Below are 27214 nucleotides of genomic sequence, written 5' to 3'. Positions count from 1 at the left end.
GTGGGAACCAGCGAGATTCCCTGTGGAGTCTCTGCAGGAGGCTCTGGAGGGTCTGGGGTAGATTCCCTGGGGAGAGACTTCTGTCATTTGCTTTCCTCCAAGGCAGCCTTAGAGTCTAGCTGGCAAGTGTCCACTTTCCTGAAGAAACATCCTGTCCTCCTGTTCTATCAGATAAGGAGGGCAGAAGGAAGAGGTTGGGTGGAACCCTGGCGATGGCGTCTGGAGACTAGGATTTTACTCTTGGCAAAACACGTTATATAGATAAGGATATTGTCATCCAATTTTCACTTCCTAAATTAATACTGTTATCAATACTATTGTGGATATATTGAACCCCTGCCGATGTTGCAGGCACTGTGTAAGTGCTTTACACAGTTCATTAAATCCTCACAGCCCTGTGAAAGAGGAACTGTTATTCCTATACACAGATGGGGAAACTTAGGCTTCAGGAGGTTGAGAAAGTTTTCCAAGGTCACCAGACAGGATGACTTTGGACCCAGTCTGTGAATCATCCCCATCAAGAGCATCATTGATCAAAACGAACTTGACTATGCTCTTCTTTGGTCTGGTTACTTAGCAACAAACAGAAAAATTATTTAACAATTGTTTAAAACCAACTCTAAGTTTCTTTGGATTTCTCATTGCATAAGCCAGGTCTCACCTCTTTGGCTCCCACCCATTATGGAAGCACAGGCAGTGCATTTTTTCATAGCCCAAATCCGTGTGTCCACCACTTTCTGTGCTCTAGTCCCACTAGCTGCTTTTGACCCTGCCACTCCTGGCTCCCCCGCCTTAGTGAGTTTGGGAAACATCCCCCCAGTTCAACCTCGGCGCCTTCCCCTGGACACATTTGGTATCATTGCTCTCTCAGCTGTAGGAATTGTGGCTGTTGAAAGGTGGTGGAGGATCTCTTGATGTGAGCTTGAAGGACAGGTTGAATTGGGTAGACAGGGAGGAACCGGTAAGGCATATATTGTCTAAGGGTCTGTAGGTGGGGATAAGGGATGTACAAGTCATAGAGTAGGGAATAGCCAGAACCCAAGGAGGGGAGAAAGCTGACATGATATAGAAGACCTTGCAGGGGAGAAGGAGGGCAGGGGCCTGGATGGTGTGAAATGCTAGAGGAGCATGGCTGGAATGGAGGGGCAGGGCACCAGGCTTCAGATGCCTCTGGGTGCAGAAGCAGATTTTCAGGATGTACAACATGGAGCATGCCCAAGGTAACTTCGCTGAGAGCCTGGGAGGCAGGTGACTGTGGATCCTCTACCCCGTCTCCTGACTGAGTTCAAAAGGAAACAAGCTTCGTAACTCTTTGAGGGCAAGGGCAGTGATTATTTACTCTCATATTTTCAGAGCCTAGTGTTGAAGTTGGTGCTTTGTAGGTACTTGGGGACTTTCAAATGAATGAAGGGAGCGGAGGAGGAAAGAAGGATGGGTCCATAGTAGGACCTGGTGATGGGCTGGGAACTCCAGGCAAATGTCAACCAATCCCTCTCCTGGGTCACCCCCAGGGGCTCACCCTTCTCTGCATTTCCAACTCTCATGGGGTCGTTCTGCACAGGAAAGCTCCCTCCTCTAGTCTCCTCTGATTCTATTGAATCAGAGAAACTAAACCAGAATTCAACGAAGCCTCAGTCCAGATAATACCAAAGAAGTAAAATTTGAGGAGATCTCCTTCAAGGGAAAGTTTCTGTGTTTGTCCAATACCTTTGTCCCATCCATGTATCATCCCCCAAGTAAACGCTTCTTGTTCACTTCTTCGTTAGATTTCAAGTGCAGTCCCTGGCCTGTAAGTCTCTACAATTTTAAGTTTCTCTTGTCATTGCACATTCCTCAGGAGGATGCCAGGGGAGCCCAGCCAACAGTTCTTCATCAGTAGCAGGTTCTTCAGAATCTTGGGCATTACACAGATGCCCTTGAGCTCTTTGGATAAAGGCTGATTTTTAGAAAAGTACATTAAGACAGAACTTAAAAACAATAGCTTGACTAATTACCACCCAAAGACGAGTGTACCTCTAACCACAATTTTTTGTTTATTTTTAAATGTTTCCTTCGTGGCCTTTCTTGTGGCTCACCCTATGAAGTTTGTGTATGTGTTGAGAACTTTATGTGTTTTTAACATGGTTTTTGCCCAACTTGGTTTTTCCGAGACCTTTGTTTCTCATAGGCTCAGTTTTACTGTCTTATCTGCAGTTGGCTAGTTCCTGTGGCAGAAGAGGCCACATCTGCTTCCTAGGCCCTCTGGGCAGAAGTATGCGGTGGTGTCTCCTCCTGATCTGGGCCCAGGGGCTGAGGCAGGCTCCCCTCACCTCAGGTAAGGCCTGAAACCCAGCAGAGCAGTGGAGGGGGAATACAAGGCTGAGCTTGGTATGGAGACCGGGGTGCTTACGTAGGGAAGACTCCAAATGCATGCCACAGCAACTCAAGGGAAAGAAACGCAGTGTTTAGAGTCCTGTGTACTCTCACATAAGAAAGGACAATCTCTGAGAGTGAGATATGGCTCTGTTTTTGGTGACAGATGAAGGACATTGTAGACTCTTGGGGTTGGGGAAGCCTGACTGGTTAGCACGAGAAGGGAGCAGGGAAAGAAGAAGGGCTGGGCAGGAAGCATTGCCAGTTAGCTTTTAGAAGCTCATTTCTGCTTCAGCTTCTTTTCTGTTGCCTTTGAGGAACTTTCTAGGAAAACACTGTAAGTTCTCTGTGAATTGAAAATGTTTTTCACAGATTCCAGAGATTCTACCACTAGAGACCAGGTTTTTGTTAAATGTATTTCTTCTCTATTAAAAATCTGAGTCAACTATTTCTGAGGGAGGGGAACACAAATATTTAAAAACTGTGGTATCAAGTAGTTTTGATGTTGCTTTCTGAACTGTGTGAGGCTGGAGATGTGCCCAGGGTTGCTGGGGAGAGGCTAAGTGCTGATAGGGTGGTTATGTCTGGGAGAAGCAGGGTTTCCTGCTAAGCTTCCTTTTCTATTGGATTTCTTAGCTTTCCTGAAGGTTTTTCCAGGCACCCCAAGTGACAATCAACCAAACAGCACGGTTTTATTTCAAAGGATAATGCATCCAGCACAGAACTAGGCTGCAGAAAAACACATAAAAACAAAACAAAATAAAACAAAAACAGAAGAGGCAGTGTCGGCTGACAAGGGCTTATATTCTAAGCAGGTAGATTAAATGAGCCTATGAAAATAATAAGCTAGCCATGAAGCTACATGGCAGAATTTGCTGAGGGGGCAACGTGCTAAGTTGTGTAGTCGTAAGCCAGGCATTTAGTAAGGTGCTAATTATACAATACAGGCTGTAAGTGTGAAGGGGAAAGGGAGATGGAAATGGGCTGGGGTCTTCTAGGAGGCGAGGAGGGAGTGCAGCCTTGACGAGCCTTCCTGTGGGTGGGGCGTAAAGAGGGGCAGAGGTAGTCTCTGGAAGCATAGGGCAGTGGGCGGGGAGGAGATGGGCTGGGCTGGGCTGAAGTAGAGAAGTTTGGAGAAGGGCGAGAAGACTGGAAAGAGAGCCTGACAGGGACTGGGAGCCTTGAATAACAGGCTTGGAGAGGAGCGTCTCTTGAAGTGGAAGAAAAGGGAAATGATGACAGTCTGTATGTGGAGCAACAGGATGGACTGGAGAAGCTGCCATTCCAAAAGCCAGCTGTGGCCTCAAAGCCCCTTAGAGTTTTTCTAGGAAGGCTGAAGGCCAGCTGCGGCCCAGGACTCATATGTGCTTTGTCCTCTTCCATAGGAATGATGACAGGCGCCATAGCAACAATGGGGAACATTTCTGCAGAGAAAGGTGGCTCTGTCATCTTACAATGTCACCTCTCCTCCACCACGGCACAAGTGACCCAGGTCAACTGGAAGCAGCAGGACCAGCTTCTAGCCATTTGTGATGCTGACTTGGGGTGGCACATCTTCCCAGACTTCAGGGATCGAGTGGCCCCAGGCCCTGGCCTGGGCCTCACCCTTCAGTTGCTGACCATGAACGATACTGGGGAGTACTTCTGCATCTATCACACCTACCCTGATGGGACTTACACCGGGAGAATCTTCCTGGAGGTCCGAGAAAGCTCAGGTATTCCTGCTGGAGGAAGTTGGTGGATAAACCTCTCCCTCTAGCGTAGAAAATGCAATCCCGAAACACTGAGCTGCAGGGCTTCTCAATTCAGGATCACATTTGAATCATCGAAAGAGATTTTAAATCATACTGATGCTAAGGCCCTACCCAGAGTTCAATCAGAATCCCTAACGGCAGAGCTAAGAAGGGGTAGGTTCTAAAAGCATTTCCAGGTAATTCTAATGGGCAGCCAATACTGAGAACCACTGTTCTTACATAAGAAGCACATCTTACCTATATTTCCTAGGAAGACCAGTTGATGAGGTCATATGCAAAAGTTCCCACTTATTTAGTATCAATTGTGCAAATTAGAATGAACCTCTAAATGTGTAAGGATTAGAGCTGGTTAAAAACAAAGCACAGCCAGTGCTAAGTTTAATTTTCCAATAATTAACATTTGTGTGTTATTTCCAAGTTTCCAAAATGCCTTCATATTCATTATCCACCTGCACACTTAAACCAATTCCCAGAGGTTAGAAAAGGATTCTTATCCTATCTGTGAGACAGTGTGTAGCACCATGGATAAAAGCTCAGACTCCGACACCAGACAGGCTGGGTGCAAATCCTGGCTCTGCCATTGCCCTCAGACAGGATTTCTTAGCTTCTGTGTATCAGTTTTCTCATCTATGAAATGAGGATGAATGTAAGATCTTATATGATACTAATGTAGGATCGAGTTCCCGACTACAAGAAAATGTCCTTAAAACAATGCTGGGAACATGGTCAGCACTACGTAAGTCTTAACTATTAATATGATTCCCACTTGTTTGATGCAGGCAGAAGCTGGGGCTTGGAGTTGCTCAGAGTGGTAGAGCTGATTTTAACACAGATGTTCTTATGCTACTAAACTGCATCCTCCCAACTCCTGTTTACTGCTTGTGTGGAGATTAAGTCATATGATTTGCAAAATATGTGTAAACTGAGAAGATAAAGGTTACCTTAAAGTTGCCTTTCAAATGTTACTTCTTCTGGTTCCCACTCTCTGGGGTTGACTATCCTTGTTGACCATATGAAATCTGGGTAAATTATGTACTTTTTTCTCAGTTTTCTTGTTGACAAAATGTGGTGAATAATTTCATGAGTGATACAAGTAAGGTCTTGCAACAGTGCTAGACATGTAATAAGCTTAACTTAAGAAGGGCCAGTTTTTATGCTATTTATTGGTTTGTGGTTAGAAGAGGCCTGGGACAATAAGCAGGTCAGGGGACCTGGATTCAGGCAAAGTAACCGAAGTGATGGCCTTGACTATTCTGGGCTCTTTACCCCAGTGTCATGTGCCAGACGACCCATCGCCAGACAGCAGGACCAGGAACAGGGAGGGAGCTCGGGCAGAAGGCCCCTGTGGGGCGGTGGTCCCAGCAACTGAAGACCAGATGGGAGCTATGTCTGGTTGCTAATGTCCCCACCAGGCCATTCATGGATCGGTGCTCCTTGACATGCACACTCCTCCCCAAGGCCACAGTGGCACGGCTATTCCCCAGCATGAACCTGGGGGAAATGAAGGTGCAAATTTCTTCTCTGTGGCACCTGGACCCCTGGGGAGAGAGATCAGAAGATGCTCTATTGGAAACCCCTGCGCAGCCTCCCCACAAAGCCTGTATGTTCCACCCCTTTGCCATTGCAGACTCCAGGGAGCACCACTGGTCGCTTGGCTCTTCCCTCTTGTTTCCCCAGCGGTCAGTTGCTTATGTGGAATGCTAACTCTCCTTAATTACTTGTATTAGCGCCAACCCTGGCTTCTTTTTGAACCTGATCTCAAACCTTAGTCCAAGCCCCTATCCTAATACTATCTGTAATATTTAAACTATTTCTAATCTTAATGCTAAAATTGTACTTAACCCCAAAGTTAACCTGGTTAACAGGTAGAAGGTTTAAGTAACCCTTATACAGAGTCCGCCCCTTCCCCACCCTGCACGTAGTGATGTCACACTTACTCAGGATTGCCTCTGTTTCAAAGATCTTGACGTCTCTGTTCTATGACCATAACTGTGAATGGAGACATTGGTGCTTTTATTTCAAACCAAAAATTTTTAACGAAATTGATATTTCTAATATCCCAAATTCCACTCTGGTCCTAATTGTATCTCTAACGTATCCTTAAATCTAACCAAACGCATTATATTAATCTTCCCTAAACCTCAACATGCTTTTAGCCCCATCTTATCTTCATCTATCCCCAAGATGTAAGAGAATCCAGGCCTAACCCTGGTTCCAATCTGGCTCTGCCCCCAAACTGATTATACATCCTTTCCTGGTTTTATGGATAGCCCTCTGCAGCTATCCCTGCAGTGTGTCCTCCACTGACCCTTTTGCCTTCCATATGCCCTCTTTCCTCTGGAGCTAACTGTATGCTGTGGCTAACCAGGAGCCATCCTGGCCTGCTGTGACTGAGTCCCTCAAGGCAGGAGGAACATGTTGTAGGGAATTTGAATTCTGCAGGCACCACCCTTGTCTTATTATGGATTGGATTCCTAAGCCACCTTTTAGCAACACATGCCCTTAGTTAGAGGGACGAGGTGTCAGACTTCTGCTGCCCCCTTTTCCTTTCAAGACTCTCCTGGATACCTGAGTCCTGCCCGAGTTCCTGGGGGAGCCGGGAAACCCACCTACAGCACAGTGTGCATAAGGTGATGGTGTTCTTTTTCTCACACTCTTCCTGGGTCAGAACCTACTCATCTCCTCAAAACTCCCCTCCTGCATCTTCTTCCTTCCACTTACATGTTATCTTTTAATGAAATTCACTAGTTCATGATTTCACTTATGCCACAAATAATTATTGAGCATTCACTATGTGTCAGATGCTGAGAAAACAGCAAAGGATAAGACTCCAGAGCCTCATACCCTAGAGGGTTTCACAGCCTAGCAGGAAATAATTGTTATAGGCTTAAGGTAAAAGGTTGCATGCTTTTTTCACTTTTGTAATTTAATATTAACTTTATTTTAATTTTGATTTAAATATTTTTTATTGATATGATTTCATATTTGAAGTTTAATAAAAGAAAATATTCACTTTCTGAGTTTTTTTCTGGACATATTATTTGTTTCATTTCATGATTACTGAAAATGATTTTGTCAGATAGAGGAAGAGTGTTAAAATGACCTGCGCTGCTGTCAAATATACAAGGTACTCCACTGATCAAAAGATTAGTCATTGATTTCATGCTGGGCCTGATGGATAGTCTGCTCAAGTGTTGGACTTAAAGGCTCCAGTCCTGTGATTACACAAAGGGCCTGGCCAATCCCCACCTTTCTGCCATGAAGCTCAGGCTGCCCTGGGGAAATCAGCTTCACTTCTGGCTTCTATCACTCACCTCTGTTTTGTTCTCCCTCTAGTGGCTGAGCACAGTGCCAGGTTCCAGATTCTATTGCTTGGAGCCACGGCTGCGATGCTGGTGGTCATCTGCACAGCAGTCATCGGGGTGGTCGTGTTGGTTAGAAAGGTAATGGCTCTGGCTGCACATCTCAGCCATGGGCGCCCCTACCCCTGCCACCCTGGTCCTTCCAGGCTCTCTTTCTGCTCAGCGAGAGACCCAGATATGATCTTTCCCAGTCCTCTCTGCCTTTTTCCTTGCACCTGTTCGGCCTGTTAGTGCAGTTATTTATGCTCTCCCCTGTTTCTCTCAAAGGGTGGGAGCCCCTGGACTGCTGGACTTGTTTCCTACCCATCTTGCTGTCATCTGTAACTCCTGGTTTCTGCTTATCCCTTAAGCCACTGCTTTGAGAGCAGAATTTATCTACTATGATTTTGATGCATTGTGGGCATCTGTATCTGCTAGAGCTTTCTGCACGTTAGCTCTTTTGATTTTTACAACTCTTTGGTAGTGCTTGTTTACCCAGCATGCCTGTAGAATGAGAAATAAACACTCCAAAAATGTAAGGTTAGGCCAGGGGCTGCGGCTCACACCTGTAGTTCCATCAATTTGAGAGACTGTGGCAGAAGGATCACTTGAGTCTAGGAGTTCAAGGCTGCAGTGACCTATGACTGCACTCCAGCCTGGGCAACAGAGCAAGATTCCTTCCCAAAAAAAAAAAAAAAAAAAAAAAAATTGGTGGTAAAATGTGCATTGCAAGAGTAGCAGGTTGTAAATCCTCTGTTACTTTAGCTTAAGAGCTTCTATGGCTGAAAGAGTAATGAACGGGGAATTGAAAGATTTAGTTTCCAGTTTTGACACTGACTGTATGCTTTTAGGAAAGTTACTTAATCTTGCAAGGTCTTCATTTCCTTACATATAAAATGGGGATTTGTCTTGGTCTATTATCTGCTACTGTAACAGAATACAATATATTGGGAAATTTATAAAGAAAAGAAGTTTATTTGGCTCGTGGTTCTGGAGGCTGGGAAGTCCAGAGCATGGTGGATTTGGCAAGGTTCATCCTGTGGCAGAAGGCATCATGCAATGAGTGAGTGCATGTGAGAGACAGAGAGAGAAATGGGGCCAAACTCATCCTTTTAATTAGGAACTTACTCCCATGATACCTAACCCACTCCTGAGATAATGACGTTAATCCCTTCCTCAGGGCAGATCCCTCGCGGTCTAATCACCTCTTAAAAGCATTACCACTTAATACTATTACAAGTTTCCAACACGAGGATTTTTGGGGGACACATTAGAACCATAGCTGTATTATCATTTTGCTTGCTCTATATCATAGAGTTATGATGAACAAGTGGCATATTTCATGTAAAATCTCTATAAATAATGAATTACATCAGTGAAATTTGTGTATAAATTAGAATTTATATCAGTGAAATCAGCTGCTGGTATTGATCGGGAGGAGTGAAAGGGTTTCCACCCCTAGTTTTGTCTGATCTCTTGGGTCCTTTAAGTCAGCTCAGCCCAGGTCACCTTAATTCAAGTCACCACATAAACATTTTGGAAAACACAAGTTTGTAATTTCTACCTTTATCCTAGACCCTCCTCCCAAGATCCTAACCCACTTTCCCTCCAACTCTAATTCCACTCAATTTTAACAACTCAATTCTGCAGCCTGGTTGAACTGCAGTAGATGTGGCTGGTGCTATTGGGGAAGCCAATAACCTATAATATTTTCATTTAGGTGTTGGCTATCACAGTAGACATAATGGGGAAATGAACCCTCTAGGGGAAGGTGGGGACCAGAGAAATCATTGAATAGAGGGGAGAGGTGAGGAAGATGAAAACTGATCTCTGAGCTGGCAAGAGAGCTGCTACGGTGGTTGGTGAACAAAATTTCTGCTGTCAGTCCTGTCCTGATGGTCTGGAATAAAAGAATCAAAGGTTCTTTAGAAGGAGCTGAAAAACTTTTCCTGTTAAGGATTCAAAACTAGTTGATTTTCATTCTGGGCACCTGGACTAACTTTGGTCATCTGGAGGGTGGAGAAAGAGAAGAAGGTGAAGAGAGGGAGCCGGTAGCTATGAAGTCCTATTTCTCCCTTTTTACAGTGTTTGATCCCCGCCCTCTCTGATATTTCCACTGCTTCCTGTGTAGCTGGAGTCCTCTCTGCTTCTTCCCTGTACTTGGGCTATAGTTGCCAGTCTTCTCTCTCTCCTTGCTCAAAATATTTTATACTTGCATTATTCAGAGTTCCAGGAGGGAACACATATAGTACTCTGAAACTGGGTTGTTTGAAGGCAGTTTAATAATAGGATTTCCAAAAGTCTGGTAGGATGTAAAGACACCATAAGGAGGAGTAGCAAGGTGTTGTAACCGTTCCTAGTTCTTCAAAGGGGAGTGGAGGATATAATTACTGGAGCCTGGAAGGAGAGAGTTATGTGGAGGGGCCTCCTTCAGAGTTGCTGTAGTATTTTCTGGAGGGTCACAACCAGTTCAAGGCCACCCTGCAGAGAGAACAAAGGGAACTACATACCCTCGTCTCATTCTTCTCTCTATTCCCCTACTGTTGCTCTGCACAGACTGAACTCAAACTTAGGGAGGAAGACAAGGGAACTCGTTGATGTAGTACATATCGTACAGTCTTCACAGGGCACAGAATAGGGTGAAGAAGGTTTGTGAGTAGAGCCAAGGGGCAAATGGATGGTATCCATACCAGCAGTTTCCATAGTCCTGAAAGCTGGACAGAGGATCTTGACCTCAGCCTTCTCTCGTGTAGTCTTGATCTCTTTTGATGATGTATGTAAGCAATACTCTTGTTGGCTGCCCAGCCATATTTCTCCTGGGCACACTATGCTCTATTAACCATTTTAATATCCCCATGGGTCAAGCTTTCTTGGTTCCCGTTGCAGTAATTACATCCATTTTGTTTCTTAAGTGCTGTTATCTGTCCTGTGCTATTTTGAGATCTCAACCTCATGGCTACCAGGGATTCAGTTCTGTAAAAGCATCTCCTACTTTGACCCTACCTAGCTTATTAGAGGAGAAATACCACCAAACTTCTCAATGATGCTGGAGCTCCTCTCACTAGCACATTCCTCTCCAGCTTAGTAAAAAGAACATCCTTTTCCTGCTTCTCATTCTCTGGATCTTCCCTAGAAAACCCAACAAAATCAGCTATTGGATTTTTGAAGTTATTTGGTACAAGAATTGGCAAAGTTTCTCTGCAAAGGGACAGATAGTATGTCTTTTGGGTTTGTAGGTCATATGGTCTGTGTTGCAACAATTCATCTCTGCCATAATAGTGTGAAGGTGCTTTTGATTATATATAAATGAATGAATATATGGCTCTGTCCAATAAACCTTTATTTATAAACACTAAAATGTTAATTTCACATACTTTTTATGTGTAATAAAATATTAATTTTTCATTCTATAAGCTTTTGTTTTTTATTTTTATATATTTTTTTATCTCAATAGATTTTTGGGGAATGAATAAGTTCTTTAGTGGTGATTTCTGAGATTTCGATGCACCCATCACCCGAACAATGTACGTTGTACCCAATGTGTAGTCCTTTATCCCTCACCCCCTCCCACTCTTTTCCCTGAGTCCCCAAAGTCCATTGTATCATTCTTATGCCTTTGCGTCCTCATAGCTTAGTGCCCACTTATGAGTGAGAACTGAGTTACTTCACTTGTAATAGTTGTAATAGTGGTTTCCAATTCCATCCAGGCTGCTGGGAATGCCATTATTTTGTTCCTTTTCATGGCTGAGTAGTATTCCACTGTGTGTGTGTGTGTGTGTGTGTGTGTGTGTGTGTGTGTGAGGTAGAGGGATCTGAGCAGAAACTGTATATAAGTTAGGGGTCTCCAGAAAGACAGAACTCATAGGAGAGATAGATGGATGGATAGAGAAGCAGGAATTTATATATATATATATATATTTATAGAGGAGAAGAACATATACAGGTATTTATATATACATATATGTTTATATTATATATACACATATTATATTATATATAACATATACATGTGTGTATATATAATATATACATATATATAATATATAACATATACATGTATGTATATATAGTATATACATATATATAATATATATTATATATATGCATATAAATACCTATATATATATAGGTATTTCTCCTCTATAAATATCTATATCTATATCTATATAGTGTGTGAATACATATATATAGTGGAATATATATATATTTTAGTGGAATACATATATATATGTATATGCAAGTATCATTTTTGTATAATGACTTCTTTTCCTCTGGGTAGATACTCAGTAGTGTGATTACTGGATCAAACGGTAGTTCTACTTTTAGTTCTTTAAGGGATCTCCACACTGTTTTCCATAGTGGTTGTACTAGTTTACCTTCCCACCAGCAGTGTAAAAGAAAGTGTTCCCCTTTTAGCACATCCATGCCAACATCTATGATTTTTTGATTTTTTTTTGATTAAGGCATTCTTGCAAGAGTAAGGTAGTATCGCATTATGGTTTTGATTTGCATTTCCCTGATGATTAGTAATGTTTGTTGGCCATTTGTATATCCTCTTCTGAGAATTGTCTGTTTTTGTCCTTAGCCCCCTTTTTGATGGGATCGTTTGTGTTTTTAGATGACTTATTTGAGCTCCTTGTAGATTCTGGATATTAGTCCTCTGTTGAATACATAGTTTGCAAATATTTTCTCCCACTCTATGGGTTGTCTGTTTACTCTGCTGATTATTTCTTTTGCTGTGCATGAGATACTACTTTTTAAAAGTTTTTTTTTTAACACTTAAAATATAAAATTCATCTTTAGTTCATGGGCTGTACACAAACCACCAATGGGACATATTTTACTCAAGAAACTCGGTTTGTCAATTTCTGATGTAGTAAGTTTATTCTAGCATTCTTGCTTCTCCAAGCATCATGTTTCCCTTTTCCATAGTTTGCCAAAGCAGTGTTGTCATCTCTATTAACAGCAGTATATCATAACTGTCTTCTGGAGCCCTTGTGAGGGTGTTAAATCTTGTGTGTTCCAATACTGACAGATTATCCCTCATCCAGTCTTATGTTCTAACCCCCACCACAATCCATCACCTTCAGAATTCATGCCTAGGCATCTTCTCTCAGTTCCTGCCAGTAGATGTTAGCCAGGCCCTTTAGTGTATAAGCTTTCTCTTCTCTTAGCAGACCCAGCACTTCCTCCATTAGAGATTTTACCCTAATTATGGATCTGATGGCCAATAGGGGAGGCAAGGCAGGTCCCAGCAGGGATTCTCTTCCATCAAGGGGAAGTGGGCCACTTCTGCCACTCCAGATGGTATAAGAGAAGCAGGTGGTTCACAGCTCTCAAATGCATCTTTCCAGAGATCCTCGTTCCAAGTTTTCAGAGACTCCTCCTCTACTATCAAGATGCTAACTTTGACATAGAAAATTCACATAGGCTTAGAATCCAGCCTTGTTTAAAGTCTTGTCCCTTTTACAATTAGCTTATATACCTGGTCTTCAGCTGCTGGAGAGATGTGTGTCTCTTAAATGCTGCCAATGAGGAGCTGTAAGTCTCATACTTTGAGTTACTCATAGAGCCGAGGCTGTCATTTTCTCTCTTTAGTCCATTGGTACAATTTAGCAAAAGTCACTTTTGAGTCCTAATAGTTACTATTTACTCTATATTATTTGCCCGATTCCAGAGTTCTACCAGTTGCTGTTTACCCTATACATCTCAAATGTTAGAGTCATTGCACCAGCTCCTAGTTCTCTTCCATCTATGTCCCATCTCATTTCACCACCAGCCATGGGGTTTGTGTTGCCATCTAGCAAGTTAGTGATCCCATTCCCCAATCCTGTTCTTACAGGCTGCCTTCTAGGAGTCTTCCCAGTAGCAACTGTTTTAGATCAGCTCCCTGGAAATAGAGCCTGACATGCAAATTCTGGTGAGAGTGACTTGTATTGGGACGGCTCTCAGATGAAAGGTAGTGAAAGAAGCAGTATTGGGAGGACCAATGGAAGAAAGCTCAGCAAGGATGTGGTCTCAGCTGGAGACTTGGCTGAAGCAAGAATTGTACAAAGTGTTGGTTGAACCTTCAGGCAGGGAAATGGCCTTTTGGAAATCCACCTATGTCAGTATTATTTCTGGCTACTCACCAGGGAAGGCCCAAGAGCAATTCTCCAGAGAAGGGGCTGGTATGAGCTCACAGCCTATACTACCAGCTTCTGGAAAATGGGAGTGCTGGTCAGGTAGAGGGATCTGAGAAGAAACTATATTAGTTAGGGGTCTCCAGAGAGATAGAAGCCATAGGAGAGATAGATGGCTGGATGGATAGATAGCTATGCGGGAATTTATTAGGGGAATTGGTTCATGTGACTGTAAAGGCTGAGGAGTCTCACCCCAGGCTGTTAGCAAGCTGGAGACCTTGGAATGCTGGTAACATGTCTACGTTCAAGTCCAACAGCCTCAGAACCAGCGAGGCTGTTGGTACAATCCTCAGTCCAAAGCTAAAGGCCTGAAAACTCAGGGTGGGGGGCACTGTTGTAAATCCGGGAGTCCCAAAGTCATGGAGCCTGGGGTCCTGACGTCCAAGGACAGGAGGAGAAGAATGCATCCCAATTCCAAAGAGTGAAAGGCCAATTTTACACCTGTTTTGTTTTGGGAAAGGCAAGCTCCCAGGTGACTGGATGGTGCCTGGCTACATTTAGGGTGGAGTTGTCCAACTCACTTCACTCAGACTGAGACGCCAATCTCCTTTGGAAACACCCTCCCAGACACACAAGAAATGGCTTTACCAGCTCTCTCAGGTCCCTCAATCCAGTTAAGCTGATACCTAAAATTAGCTATGACAGGTACCAACAGCATTCACTACAGACCTTGAGAGCATAGAAATGGAAGAAATAATGCAGAGATTGCATTATTTAAGAGCATGGTCTTTGGAATTAGACAGTGGTAGGTTTGGGTCCCAGCCCCACCACTTGAGTAGCTACACCACCTAACTTTGCTAACCCTTAGTTTCCTTTTCTGTAAAATGCTGATTATGATGGCATTACCTTCATAAGGTCATGAGAAAACTTCAGTGAAATAATAAGTCATTTTCCCGGCATGTAAACTGGAAAGGTGAGTGGGACCATCACAAGGGATGTTTTGGGGATCATCACAGTTTCTTGTGGGAAATGTAGTGAAATTACGGATTTTCTTCCTAGAAGAATGTCCCTCTAGGCAACATTTTCTATGCAATTTACAAATCCCCTGAAATCCACCTGTGCATCTCAGGTTAAGCACCCTCCTATACACAGTGGGAGCCATTAAAGAGTTTTAGGCAGAAGTATGGACTGACCCAACTTTCACTTTTGAAAATCACTCTGCTGGTGACCATGTGGAGTTGGGCTAGAAGTAAGAGGGGTCCAGAGACAGTGAGGATGAAGCCCAGCTGAGAGACAAGACAAGGATATAGAGATGGAAAAGAGGGATTAGATTTCAGAACCGCCTAGGATTAAAATTGGATGAGGTTTTACAGATAATTTGAGTTGAACATCAGCCTCTAGATTTCTGATCAGCTGGTGCCATAAAACAGGGCAGTGAATATAAGGGCAGGTGTGGTTTGTTGGGGAGGGAATGTGATGGTTTCTTTTGAGATAATTTGAGTCTGAGCTTGCTGTGGGTTGTCAGGTGATGATGTCCAGTGAACAGGGGGATACCTGGGTCTGCAGCTCAGGGCAGAAGACTGGGCTAGTTTGGATAGAGATTTGGGCATCTTCAGAGGACAGACGGTGGTTGTAGATATAAGAAGGTAGATGCTCATGAAGAAACCAGAGAGCATGTTTACTGTGAGAGAAAGCAGAGGGCAGAACCGTGGGGAACCCCATGGTTTAGGGAGCTTTTGTGCAAAGAGAGAAGGGGCAGACTTGGCTGAAGATGATAGTGGGGTTCAAAGGAGAAGAGAATCAGGAGAGAGTGATGCCACAGGAACCAGGGAAAGAGAGCATTTCAGAAAGGAAGAGGTCAACAGAGTCAAGTACAGTAAAGAGTAAAAGAAAATAGAAAATGGAAAGCTGCCCCACTAAGCTTGGTGAACAGGAAGTAACGAGGTGTGTGGCATGTGGTGTATGTAGCAAGTGTAGTTTCCATGGAGCAGTTAGAATTGAAATCTAGCTGTATTACGGTTGAGAAATTAAGGGCTAAGGAATTGGTGTTGGTAAGAACAAGTTTGTCCGTATGTATGTGGGTAAAAAGGAAGAGAGAGATCATGATAACTCTCAATATGTGTCATACTGGGGAGTAACATTTGAATAACATCCCCACATACTCACTTTGTAGTTTGTTTGTTTTTAGAAGAAATCTCTCAGAACCCATTCTGTGGAAAGCGGCCTCCAGAGGTTATCAGCTGGACAGGAGGAACGAAGTCTCAGTGCTCCCTCATCCCCAGGAAGCTGTGTCCAGGCAGAAGCTGCACCTGTTGGGCTCTGCGGAGAACAGGGAGGAGATGGCTGTGCTGAGCTGCATGACTACTTCAATGTCCTAAGTTACAGAAGCCTGGGGAGCTTCTTCACAGAGACTGGTTAGCAACCAGAGGCATCTTTTGGAAGATATACTTTTATCTTTGCTATTATGGATGAATATATAAGCAGCTGTACTCTCCATCAGTGCTCTGTGTGTGTGTGTTCAGTTGAGTGAATAAATGTCATCCTCTTCTTCATCTTCATTTCCTTGGCCTTTTCTTTCTATTCCATTCTGCATTATGGCAGGCCTAGGGTGAGTAACCTGGATCTTGATCATAAATGCAAAATGTAAAAATATTTTGACCTGGTTTTAAATCTGGCAGGTTGAGCAGATCCTCATAATGGCACCAGCCAGCATTTTGGGCTGCGAGGTTTTGTGGTTGACGACGAGGATGGCATGACTGTAGAGCCAGCCTCGTCTCATTTTTTCAGTGTCATTTTTGGTAGCATTTACTCATTCAAAGGCATGTTATTAATAAGGCCTGGTATCAGTCTCTATGGGGAGATTTGAGAGTGACTAAATCTTGGTATCTGCTCTCAAGAACTTACAGTTAAGTGGGGAGAAAACCTTGTCCTGAAAAGGTGTTATAGGAAGGAGAGAAGGAGACATAATGCAGGCCTTCAGGAAGAGATGATAGTTTGGGTGAGGTAGTTGGCATTGGCTTATCTGTGCTGAAGTGGCCTGGGACCACTAAGGGGATATTGAGGCTGGTCTGGGAGGAGCAGGAGTTTTATCTAGGGAACTTCGTGGAGCTGAAAATCCCACAAAGAAGGCCCTGGCACCAAGGGAGCCAGCAAACTCCAGATGTTATTCTCTGGGCAGGCATTTCGAGTTTCCTTTTGCTGTGACGTACTCACCCCTTAGCCGGCCTGACACAGTGCTCTGTAGGCTCTTCCGCCCATGTGCGCTGGGGAAGCCCCAGGAAACGCATGTGCCCACGGAGGGAGCCAAGTCTTAGCATTTGGGCCTTGATCTACCTTTTCTGCATCAATACACTGTTGAGCCTTTGAAAAAAGAACGTTTCCCACTAAAAGGAAAATGCGGATTTTTAAAATAGGGGCTCTTCCTAAGGGAAAAGGGGGGCCTGGAGGTGATAGAGGGTTTAAAAAATAAACACCCTTCAACTAACTTCTTTGAACCCTTTTATTTACTCCCTGACCTCTTTGTGCTGGGGTTGGGGTAACTGACTGCTTTTTTTTTTTGAGACGGAGTTTCGCTCTTGTTACCCAGGCTGGAGTGCAATGGCGCGATCTCGGCTCACCACAACCTCCGCCTCCTGGGTTCAGGCAATTCTCCTGCCTCAGCCTCCTGAGTAGCTGGGATTACAGGCATGCGCCACCGTGCCCAGCTAATTTTTTGTATTTTTAGTAGAGACGAGGTTTCACCATGTTGACCAGGATGGTCTTGATCTCTTGACCTAGTGATCCACCTGCCTCGGCCTCCCAAAGTGCTGGGATTACAGGCGTGAGCCACTGCTCCCGGCCCCATCTTAGACTTTTTTATCCTTCCACCGTCTCTCTCAGAGGAATCAACAGGGAGGCTAGATTTACTGGTGACTGATTTTCTTTCATGGGCCCAGGAACCATGACAGAATGTGAAGCAGGGCTGGATTTTGCCCGTGGTTAAAATAAAGCATTGCTTCCTAAGAATAAAGGCCCTGATTCCTAAGACATAGACTGGGGTTGACAATCGTCTTAGTAACAAGACAATTCAACTCCTATTCCGCCTTGGATTTTTATTTTTATTTTTCTCACCTTTCTACCAAATGGGTTACATAGTTAGGAAGAATGAACTGAAATCTGTCTGGAGCTCCAAGTCCTTTGGAAGAAAGATAGATGCATATAAAAATGTTGTTGTTTGCGGTGACAGTTTACAGCGTCTTTCTTGCAAAATTAGCACAAATCTGTTGGAAACAAAACAATTCGCAAATTGGAAGTGAACTAGAACGTAATGGTGAAAAGGGAGTAGTGTTTTGATTTGGAGGGGATGTATATTCAGCAGAGGTTGGACTTAGATTTGGGTGTTATTTAACATAATTATGGTAATTGGGAAACATTTATAAACACCATTGGGATGGTAATAAAATACAAAAGGGCCTATAGATGTTAGAAATGGGTCAGGTTACTAAAATGGGATTCAATTTGAAAAAAAAATTTAAACAGAACTCAGTGAACTAGATTCTTCTCTGAGAACCAGAGAAGACCATCCCCACAGCCAGATTCCTGGAGACATGCACTGTCCACCACGGAGCCACTTGCCACATGCGGCCATCAACCAGGTAAGATGGGGTTGGTCTGAAACAAGATGCGCTGTTACAACTGGTGTAAAATCACATCAGACTTGGAGATGGAGTATGAATAATAAGAATACTACTTCAGTAATTTTGGTATATTGATTGTCAAAAATGGTAATATTTTGGCTATACTAGGTGAAATAAAATATATTAACATTAATTTCACATTTCTTCTTATCATTTTAATATGGCTACTGAAAAGTCTAAAACTGCATATGTGGCTCTCATATTTCTATGGGACTGAGCCGCTCTAGTAGCTAACCCAAGCCAAGCTGATTGATACCCAGGGAGGGTGTCTATCTGTATCTATTAGTCTCCATTTCTTTTTCTTTCATTCAAAATAGTGTTTGAAGAAGATTTTCCCACTTACGGTGTCTTTTTGGATATATGTAGGGAAGCACAGAAAAATTGAGGTGGGGTAACACGCAGTGCTGACAGGAAGCAATGCCAGGCTTTTCTGGGTCCCCTTGTGGATTCCTTAACAGGAGGAGCAATAGAAAAATCTATGAATGAGCATTCAAGGAAGAATACATTACTGATTCCCTGCCTACATTCTGAGCCTGGGCATACAAGTCTGATGTATAATCCCAATAATTATACTAAACAAATGTGAGAAACTTTGAGGCATGGAGCTTTGAGACAGATGTTCTTCATGACTGAACAGGACCTCACTAGGCAATTTTATTTCATGCCCTTTCCCTTCTTGCCCTGTGAGCCCCAGAAATGAAGTGGGCTCAGCTGTACACTCAGTGTAACTCATTGTACACTCAGGTTCATTCGGATGCCATCAGTGCTGAGCCAGACAGTCAGAGGCTGGGTGTGCTGTCCACCAATGACAGCATTCTGGCAGGCGCACCCCACCCCACAGAGAGGGGGGCAATGGGTAGCCTGGCTGTCAGCTGTGAAGCATGAGTTTTGTTTAGCCTTCTGATTCTTTCAGGTGCTGCTTCTTGGCTGTAACTGGTAGTTTCCCAAACCCACGTCAAGTCATACCTGTCAAGAGGTCCAGGGGAGCTTTTTGTGTGGCAAGAACCTGAGCTTTCTGGAAGTCAGAATGATATACTCAAGGCTTGAGGGAATTTATTTGCATAAGATAGTGTAGGACAATGCTATCCAATAGAACTTTCTGCCATTATGGAAATGCTCTGCCTGTCCCATCCAGTACGGTAGCTGCTGGCTGCATGTGGCTGCTGAGCACTTGAAATTTGGCTAATATGACAAAGAAACTAGATTTTAAATTTTATTTTAATTAGGACATTTAAATGTAAATAGCAGAATGTGACTGGTGGCTAGTATATTAGACATCACAATTCTAGTAACTGCCTTGCATATAAACACAGAGAGCTGTGCTTATAGGACACTGGATGGCTCTCCAGTTGTTACAGGTTTGAAATGGTTACCACCAGGAAGGAACTGGCAGGTTCTCCTCTATTCTTCTGTATCCATCCTTTGATCAAGACAAACCACGAGGTCAAAGCAGACTGTACATTTATTTATTTTAGTTTTTTTTTTTCCAAAAAGTATCTGAGGTAGCTAAGTGGTCCAGTTCACATAAATAGGGCCAAAACTGTCAAGAAGTTTGCAACTCATCAGGGTTAGGCAGGAATAGATGTTTATCACAGGACTTACCTTGGACTATATTCATTCTGACTTCATGTAGGCTGTGAAGAGCACCTTCTCTGGGACTAAAACGCTGATGGACTTCACAGAGATCAAAAAGAAATAATTTTGCAGTGTGGGGACTGGGAACTGAGGAAGTTGCTCCAAATGCTGAGCTCTGCAATTAGTTTCATGACTTTGGATAAGCCACTTAACCTATCAGAGACTCATAAATAGTTCTGCATTTGTAAAATGGCAATATTACTCTTTCTAAGGTTCTTAAGATGAGGTAGGAATGTGGCTGACTGCTTTGTCAGCTGCAAGATGCTGGGTTAATATTATTATTGGGTTCTGCCCCATGAGCATGTGCACCAGGTAATGCTTACAATGCCACAGAAGTTTTCATGGAGGCAACAAAACTGGTTGGGAACAACTGAGGTTATCTACCAATGTTCTTAAAAAATGGGATTTAAGGAAAGCTAAGAGTTGTAGATATACCTTTGGGGTCCACAACTTTTCTGTAAGCATTTAAACATTGTGCGTTTTAAATGAAATGATAATCTTTAAAGAAGTCAGAGATACCTGGATATCGGTAACCTTCTTATAACAGAGTATTGTCATTGGTTTTAGCCTCTGTGTTTGTGTTTATAATCAAGTTGATTTAAAGGCACGGAAGCTTAATTTATAAATGATTCATTTACTCCCAGATGGGTGGAGAGCAGTGGAAAACTTTGCAGTAGTTGAAATAATAGGAAAGTGAAGTGAGAATCGTCTTTATTTTGCACACGGTAGTGTAGGATGCTGTATTTAGAAGGATGTGTGCAGTATACTTAACTTTGTAAGCCACGACTTAATTCAGCAAAGCATCATTCTATGCATTCATTGTTAATGTAGACATTATTAATTTTATAGTTTTACTTGTATTCAATTTGTAACTTTTCGTTTTATAATTCTACAAGAGGTATAAGCATATTCAGTCCACTTGTTATGTTTAAGAATATTTAAATAATTATGCATATTATTTATTACTAGGTATTACAATAAGAATAATCACAGACTCTCTTCCATTGGTGTGGTCTGTGGAAGTATTTTTTTTTCCCCTTCATATGGGTGCACACATTACTCAAGTTTGAGAATACTGGTATGGTATAAATATTATTGAATTTCAGAAAACTTGACCTCAGCCACTACTTTAAGTTGTTTTGTATTGGAAGAACACGTATTTCTGAACGTCTGTTTTTATAAATTAGTGCACTCACAGCTACATTACAATGTTCAAAGTGTGACTGTGAAGATGGATGAAGGATATTAAGGAGAAACTTTGTAAACTGTGAAGTGCCACATGAGCAGTGTATGTGTCATTTATAATTATTACAGCCTGTATGTAAAATACACCACAATGTTTTTAACAGCTACAGAAGAAAACTCAAAAGTGTGTAGATGGTGCAAAGAGAGATCCAAGACTCTGGGTGAAGCTGGCTGTCATCGTTAAGATGTTGGTTCACAGAAATCATATAGGGACAAATTATGCATCATGAAAATATTTTCTTTCTCTTTATACTTCTAGAGTATCAATAAGGTTGACTTAGAAGTTCAGTGATTGAGTTGCAAGAAGTGAATATTTAAATTCATAGAGATAATCATGAAATCTCAGCAATTTATTGACATCACCTCAGTCTAGAGGTCTCTTGATGACTTTTCCCATTCTGAGCTCAGGCCTGGATATTTTTGTGTTCCTCACACTGGTGGAAATGTCTGTCCACATTCAGCTTCTCCAACTCAAAGCTCTTAGGAAGCCCCGAACTAGACTGCTTATTCTTTGGACCCTTTCTTGACTCACTCTAGCCATTATTAACGTCGTTAGTTTAGAAAGTCCCTTGGCATTAGGAGTCTGAATGGTACAATCTAGCTCTTGATTTTTTATACAAACCCCTTTTTATGTCCAGTTGTTAGATTTTAAGCCTTCTCATGGCTGAAATAATTTCCTTTCTTTTATTCATACATTGCACAGTATTGACTGAACTACAGAAGACATTGTGAATTTAATTTGTGTTGACTTTTCCAAAGACAAACAAGATATGTTTTCTTCACCATATTAGCAATTTCTGTAAGAATGATCAGATCAGAGAGCTCTTATGGGCAGGGTCACATGCAAGAAAAGATCTTTGGACTCAACATGAGTCCTGTATGAGTCTCCAAAGTCATCAAATAGGGGCAGGTTTTGTGCCATGAACTTTCCTTTTTTTTGCATATAGAGCTGAGAAACCCTAGAGTTAAAAAGGAGGCTCAGTGATAGATTCACGGATAACGGAGATGGACTGACACAATAATAGGTGGGCATAGTGTCATCATATGGAATTGATTATTTCCACAATAGGCAGACAGTGATTAGCATGTGGAAAAGAAAAACATGTGAATCAATCTGTAGAGCAGTAAGTGAGCCTTGTCATTTTTTGAAGTTTGAACATGCATAGGATAATACACCAATTTGTTTTATATTTCCTCAAAGTGACTTCGACATCACCAATCCTATCTGTAGTTTCTACTTCTTGTATTGAGGGGACTAATATAATCAGAACTTTTGTGGCCTTCCAAGTAGAGTCCTCAGTTTGGATAAATAATCTCAGATTAGACCTAGAATACAATGTGCAAAATAATGTGGAGAACTGCCTGAAACAGAAACTACAGTATAAAGAAGACACAATAGGAAACCAAGGGAAGAGTTTTTTTTTTTTAATTATTCCTTCATATTCAAACTTCACAAACAGTGTGAACTTGTACAATACCTCAGAAAGTGAAACTTACAAAAAAAGTGCTGGTAACATTTAAAAAAAAACAACAAAAACCCCAAAAAACAAACATCATTCTTAGCAACATCAATTACTCTTCCACACAAAACAGAAACCTTGTAAAATTTATTTTCGTATTTTTAAGGCGTAATACTTCCGTATAAAGTATATGCAAGAGATAAAACTTCACAGTATTCCAAAATGTCACAATAATAATAATATAATAGTATAATGAAGCGCTACAGTTAATTTTTCTTTTTTTGAATGTTTTTTTCCTGTTTAAATAACAAATACAAGTCACAGGTAAATATACGTGAGAAAAATACGAGGCTAATATTAAATGGCAGGTAAGGATACTGTCACTGTAAGAAAAAACTGGCAGGATGTGTGTATTTAGTCTATATTTTAAAGCACTTGATAGAAAAGGCGTATGCAAGGTTTTTCCAAACATTTTTTCTGTTTGTTTGTTTGATAACTGACAATTTAAGAGTATAATGAGAAAAAAAAAGGAACAAACTTCCTCTCAAAACGATTGACCTGCTCATCCCAAACCATGTATATATTGATGGATGGATGTGTGTATTTGTGGATATACAAATTTTTACCATGCACAGAGTGGTATAAGCAGTGTTCCACGCCCACCTGCAAAGATTGGAGGGTATAGCACTGTAGTCATTCAGCCCAGATTCCTCTTGGGAAATTAATCTTTCAATGTAAAGCTCTCTTTCCTTGCCTCTCCTTCTTTCCAAACTCTTCCTCAATTCCCAGGTCTTTGGTCTGAAAAGACAATCTGGTTAGAAAAGTTGCCCTCCGTTCAAAATTCACTGGGAAATGGAAACTGCATAAACAGTGATACACAGACACTGGAAATACCATTTGAACGAATGAATGGATATAATTGTGTGTGTGTGCGCAGGTGCGTGTGTGTGTGTATTTTAGGTCTAGATATAATGTGTGTGTGTGTGTGTGTGTGTGTGTGTATACAAATTAGCAATTGCAAAAAAGGGACCATATTCCTTTCCAGACTAAGATAAAATGTGATAAGAAACATATGTGTGCAGGGAAAAGAGTTTCTTCGAATCTTATCACAACACTGCGGTGGGAAAATCAGGAAATGGATTCACCTTTCAGCAGTCACCACAGTAAACTTCATTGAGAACATACATGCCCAGATATCTGTTCTGTGCACATGTGTATGTTAACAGCTAGCCATTCAGCCAACAGGTAACAGAAAGACAGCAGATAGCAAAACACATCAATAAGGTGCTCAAAGAAAAAAGTGGCATCCACTTCTCAAATGGATGGCCACGTTAAGGTGCTTCAAAAAAGTTTTTTTTTTTTTTCAGTTTTCATTTGAAACATTAAGAGAGTACTGATTTTCACATGGTAGTTCTGAGTCAGGCCAAGGGTTTTGAGGTTTCTAACATCTTTCACTGAAAAGGGCTTTCACTGTAGTAGTTTTGTTCAGTTTGTTGTGGGTCATTTGAGTTTAAAAATGTTTTTAATAGTCAAAAATAAATCAAATCAACATGACTAAAAGAAATAACTGATGAAATGGTATAGAACATTACTGCGTTCGCATCGGATCAAGATGGTTTTGCCCATTTTTCCTCCTTCACTAACTCCGTTCCTTTTTTTCCTTGTTACAGTCCATTTCTTGTGAACATACAGAAATGACCTAAGTCACTGCAAGTTGCTGTTTTTATTTTTTGTGATCTGTTGCAAGAGTCCAACCTTGTTTCCTCTGCTGCTGTTTGTGTAGCATCTGGTTTTGTAATGAGCATCTGGATTTGTAATGAGCATCTGATTTTGTTATGTGCATGTGGATATACATGCACATATACACACCGATACATGTATAATATATACACTATATATATGTGGATACATATAGGAAGCGTGTATACATTTATACATCATATAGTGTATATTGTTTCAACTGGAGATAAACTGAACTGGGTTCAGACACTAGCACGTGCTTATCTTTCCCCTGCTCCCTCTGTATATTTTAAACAGTCTGGAGCTTGAATTTATTTTTTAAAGTGCATTTTCAATGCAGAAAAACTGTAATCCACTGATTCCTTGGAAAACATTTTTGATGAGAAAAATCTGACAGTTCTCAGCCCCAATAAAGAGAAACCTGGGTTTGGTCAAGCCAGAGGCTGATGTGGCAGTGCCAGGCTTGTGCCTGAGTGATTTATGGGCATTCTGGACTCTGGGCACCTTAGCAGCAGCAGCAGCAGCACCTTTATGAGAAGGTGGAGATAGAAAAGGAAGAAGGAAGGAAGGAAAGCACAGACGAGGAAGAATGAAGTATTGTGTTTACGTATCAAAATTGCTAACTTTGACTATAATGGATTTGTGCAGTCCCTGCTTGGCCTTGGCTAAGAGATGCCATCTAGTCCCTTCTCCAGCAAGTGACACCAACCTCTCCATGGCCCCTGCATGCTCAGACATCACCCATATGTCCCCACACCTAAGGCTGACTTCTGTGTCAGCTTCCTGTGGGTATGTGAGTGCCAGCATCAAGTAGGAATAAGGCACCAGAGAAATCAAAATGTTACAAAAAGATGCAAACCCCATTTCAAAGAGCCTCTCCCATTGCTCCATTAAAATATTGCATGTGATCCATTCGTTTGTGTGTACCTAAAGTGTGTCAAATACAGTCTCTGAAAGGAACTCGAGGCCCTTCAGCACCAGAGCTCTTTAGGAATGCATCTTTTTTCTAAACACACCCACACCCCCCCAACCCCCCATGCCCACCCCACACCACAAACAAAAGCACCAAATCGGGAGAACAAGGCTGCTTGCCGTTGCTCACCTCATTTTTGATAAAAATCAAAGAAGTCTATGAAATAGAATGTTCAGGAAATGCTCTGAAATCAAATGGATTTAGGCTGTCATGTATCCTGGTTACTCAATGCTTTAAATGTCCAAAGAGTGCCATGCAGGGGTTGAAATGTTTGTGTTTAATGTTTAGGGGGAATGTGCTAAACAAAAGTTACTTCTCAAACGATGCCCAAATCTTCCATTAACACATCCACCTCCCCTTTCTTTTAAAAAAAAATGTAAAAAGGAAGAGGTTAATCTAACTATAAAAGGAAAAGATGAAGGCACGTGATATTATTCGGTCCCACAATCCTTAAGAAAAATGGTATTTTGCAAGTTAGTTTGTGTGTGTGTGTGTGTGTGTGTGTGTGTCTGTGTGTCTGTGTGCTTGCATACATGAAATGGGAGTTCAAGGGGCCATTGGGGCAGTAGTCCAAGGGAAGTTGGAAAAGGGGAAAGAGAGAAAGTTTTTAGATAGAAGAAAGGAGAAAGGAAGAAATAGAGGCCTCTCTTCAGCTTTCTGTCATTGACAGTCTCAAGATTCAGCTGCTTTAGAGTCCAGAAAGGAATTTGTTTGTCTTGGTCTAGAAAGTGCCCCAGTTAAATATCTCCAGTTAATCATGTTACAGCTTTTGGTGTTTCCCTTTTCCCTTCCCTCCAGCCAAATGATTTTTAAAAAAATATCACAGTTTTTAAAAATTATTTTTTCAATGTTGAAAAAATATGGAAAAGCTATTGAACAGCCTTAGGGCACTGCCTCTCCATCTTCACAGTGAGCAGACGGATGGATAATCCACAGAGTCAAAGAGGAGGCGGGCAAGATCCCTTGTGCTCAGTGGTCCCTTGCCCCACCTTCCTGAGGGCTGGGGGGGTCTTCACACCACCCACAGCCATTTGCCTCCTTTGGGCCCCTGCCTCCCGCTCCCATCCATGGAATGTGGGCTGCTGAGAAAGGCAGAGCCATGCTAAAGAATGATGATAACAGTAACAGGAGGGTCTCAGAAGCAGAGGGTGAAGGAGACGGGAGGCGCTCTCCTCAGGCAGTGTTAGCAGTGTGCTCTCTTGGCAGCCTCATTTCAGAATGGGAAAGCGTGGTTGCCCTCTGAGAGGGTGAAGTCCCACTCACATTTTACTTCATGAGACCTCAACTCTCAGGCTCACCACCTTTATACGTCTCTTTGCATCAGGTTGGCCCCCAGCCCCTAAGAAGGCAATGATCTGAGATAGAGAGGCAGAGCCCGGCTGTGTCATACAAAAAAGGGCTACGCACAGCAGGATTTCAGAAATAAATTTAACTTTGGTTTTCCAACTTTTTCAAACCATAAAATTAAAGCAGGGCTTCGGTGGCTTCGATCATCTGACAGCTGTTATATTTTTCTCATTTGGCAAGGCTAAGGCGGGGAGTGGGGGGAAGAGAAAAGGGTTTTCCCATAATTGGTTGAAGACACAGGGTGGTAAAATGCTTCCACACTTAAACTCACAGTCCAGTGTTTTTGACATTTCATAAATAGCTTTTTTCTCTAAAAAAAGAATAAAACAAGAACAATCCCTTTACTTACTCATCTGAAACAAAATAAACAGCAGTGGGTACAAACTTCTTCTTGTAACAATGACAAAAAACAACAATATAATCCCAACTTTTAACACGCATCTTGAATCAGTTATTTTGTTTTAAACCTCAAAACTGCAGCATATCCTTAAGGGCAAACTTTTCGATTAGTTTTTTTCTTTTTTTTTTAAATAATGTCTTCACCAAAAAAACAGTCTTGTACCAATAAA

General features: G+C 42.0%; 2 protein-coding genes across 51 annotated transcripts in view; one reads left to right on the top strand and one right to left on the bottom strand.

Annotated features, from left to right (window-relative positions):
- Positions 1-2189: 2189 nt before the first annotated feature.
- Positions 2190-27214, top strand: part of TIGIT (T cell immunoreceptor with Ig and ITIM domains) — a 41108-nt gene continuing 16083 nt past the window's right edge. Inside the window, exons 1-4 of the mRNA XM_002758793.6 lie at positions 2190-2314; positions 3738-4067; positions 7443-7549; positions 15758-27214. The exon at positions 15758-27214 is cut by the window's right edge and continues 16083 nt beyond it. Coding sequence (XP_002758839.5) covers positions 2254-2314; positions 3738-4067; positions 7443-7549; positions 15758-15988 — 729 coding nt within the window. The 5' untranslated portion in view covers positions 2190-2253 and the 3' untranslated portion in view covers positions 15989-27214. The remainder of the gene's footprint in view (positions 2315-3737; positions 4068-7442; positions 7550-15757) is intronic.
- The window catches only part of ZBTB20 (zinc finger and BTB domain containing 20), an 829160-nt gene continuing 824480 nt past the window's right edge, over positions 22535-27214 (bottom strand). For all 50 annotated transcript variants that reach the window (XM_078352092.1, XM_078352083.1, XM_078352089.1 and 47 more), the window contains one exon: positions 22535-27214. This exon is cut by the window's right edge and continues 20353 nt beyond it. The gene's annotated coding sequence lies outside the window, so the exon portion shown is untranslated.

This window comes from Callithrix jacchus, chromosome 15 (assembly GCF_049354715.1).
Source record: "Callithrix jacchus isolate 240 chromosome 15, calJac240_pri, whole genome shotgun sequence".
NCBI classification, from domain to species: domain Eukaryota; kingdom Metazoa; phylum Chordata; class Mammalia; order Primates; family Cebidae; genus Callithrix; species Callithrix jacchus.
This window is presented reverse-complemented; position numbering and strand designations above follow the sequence as displayed.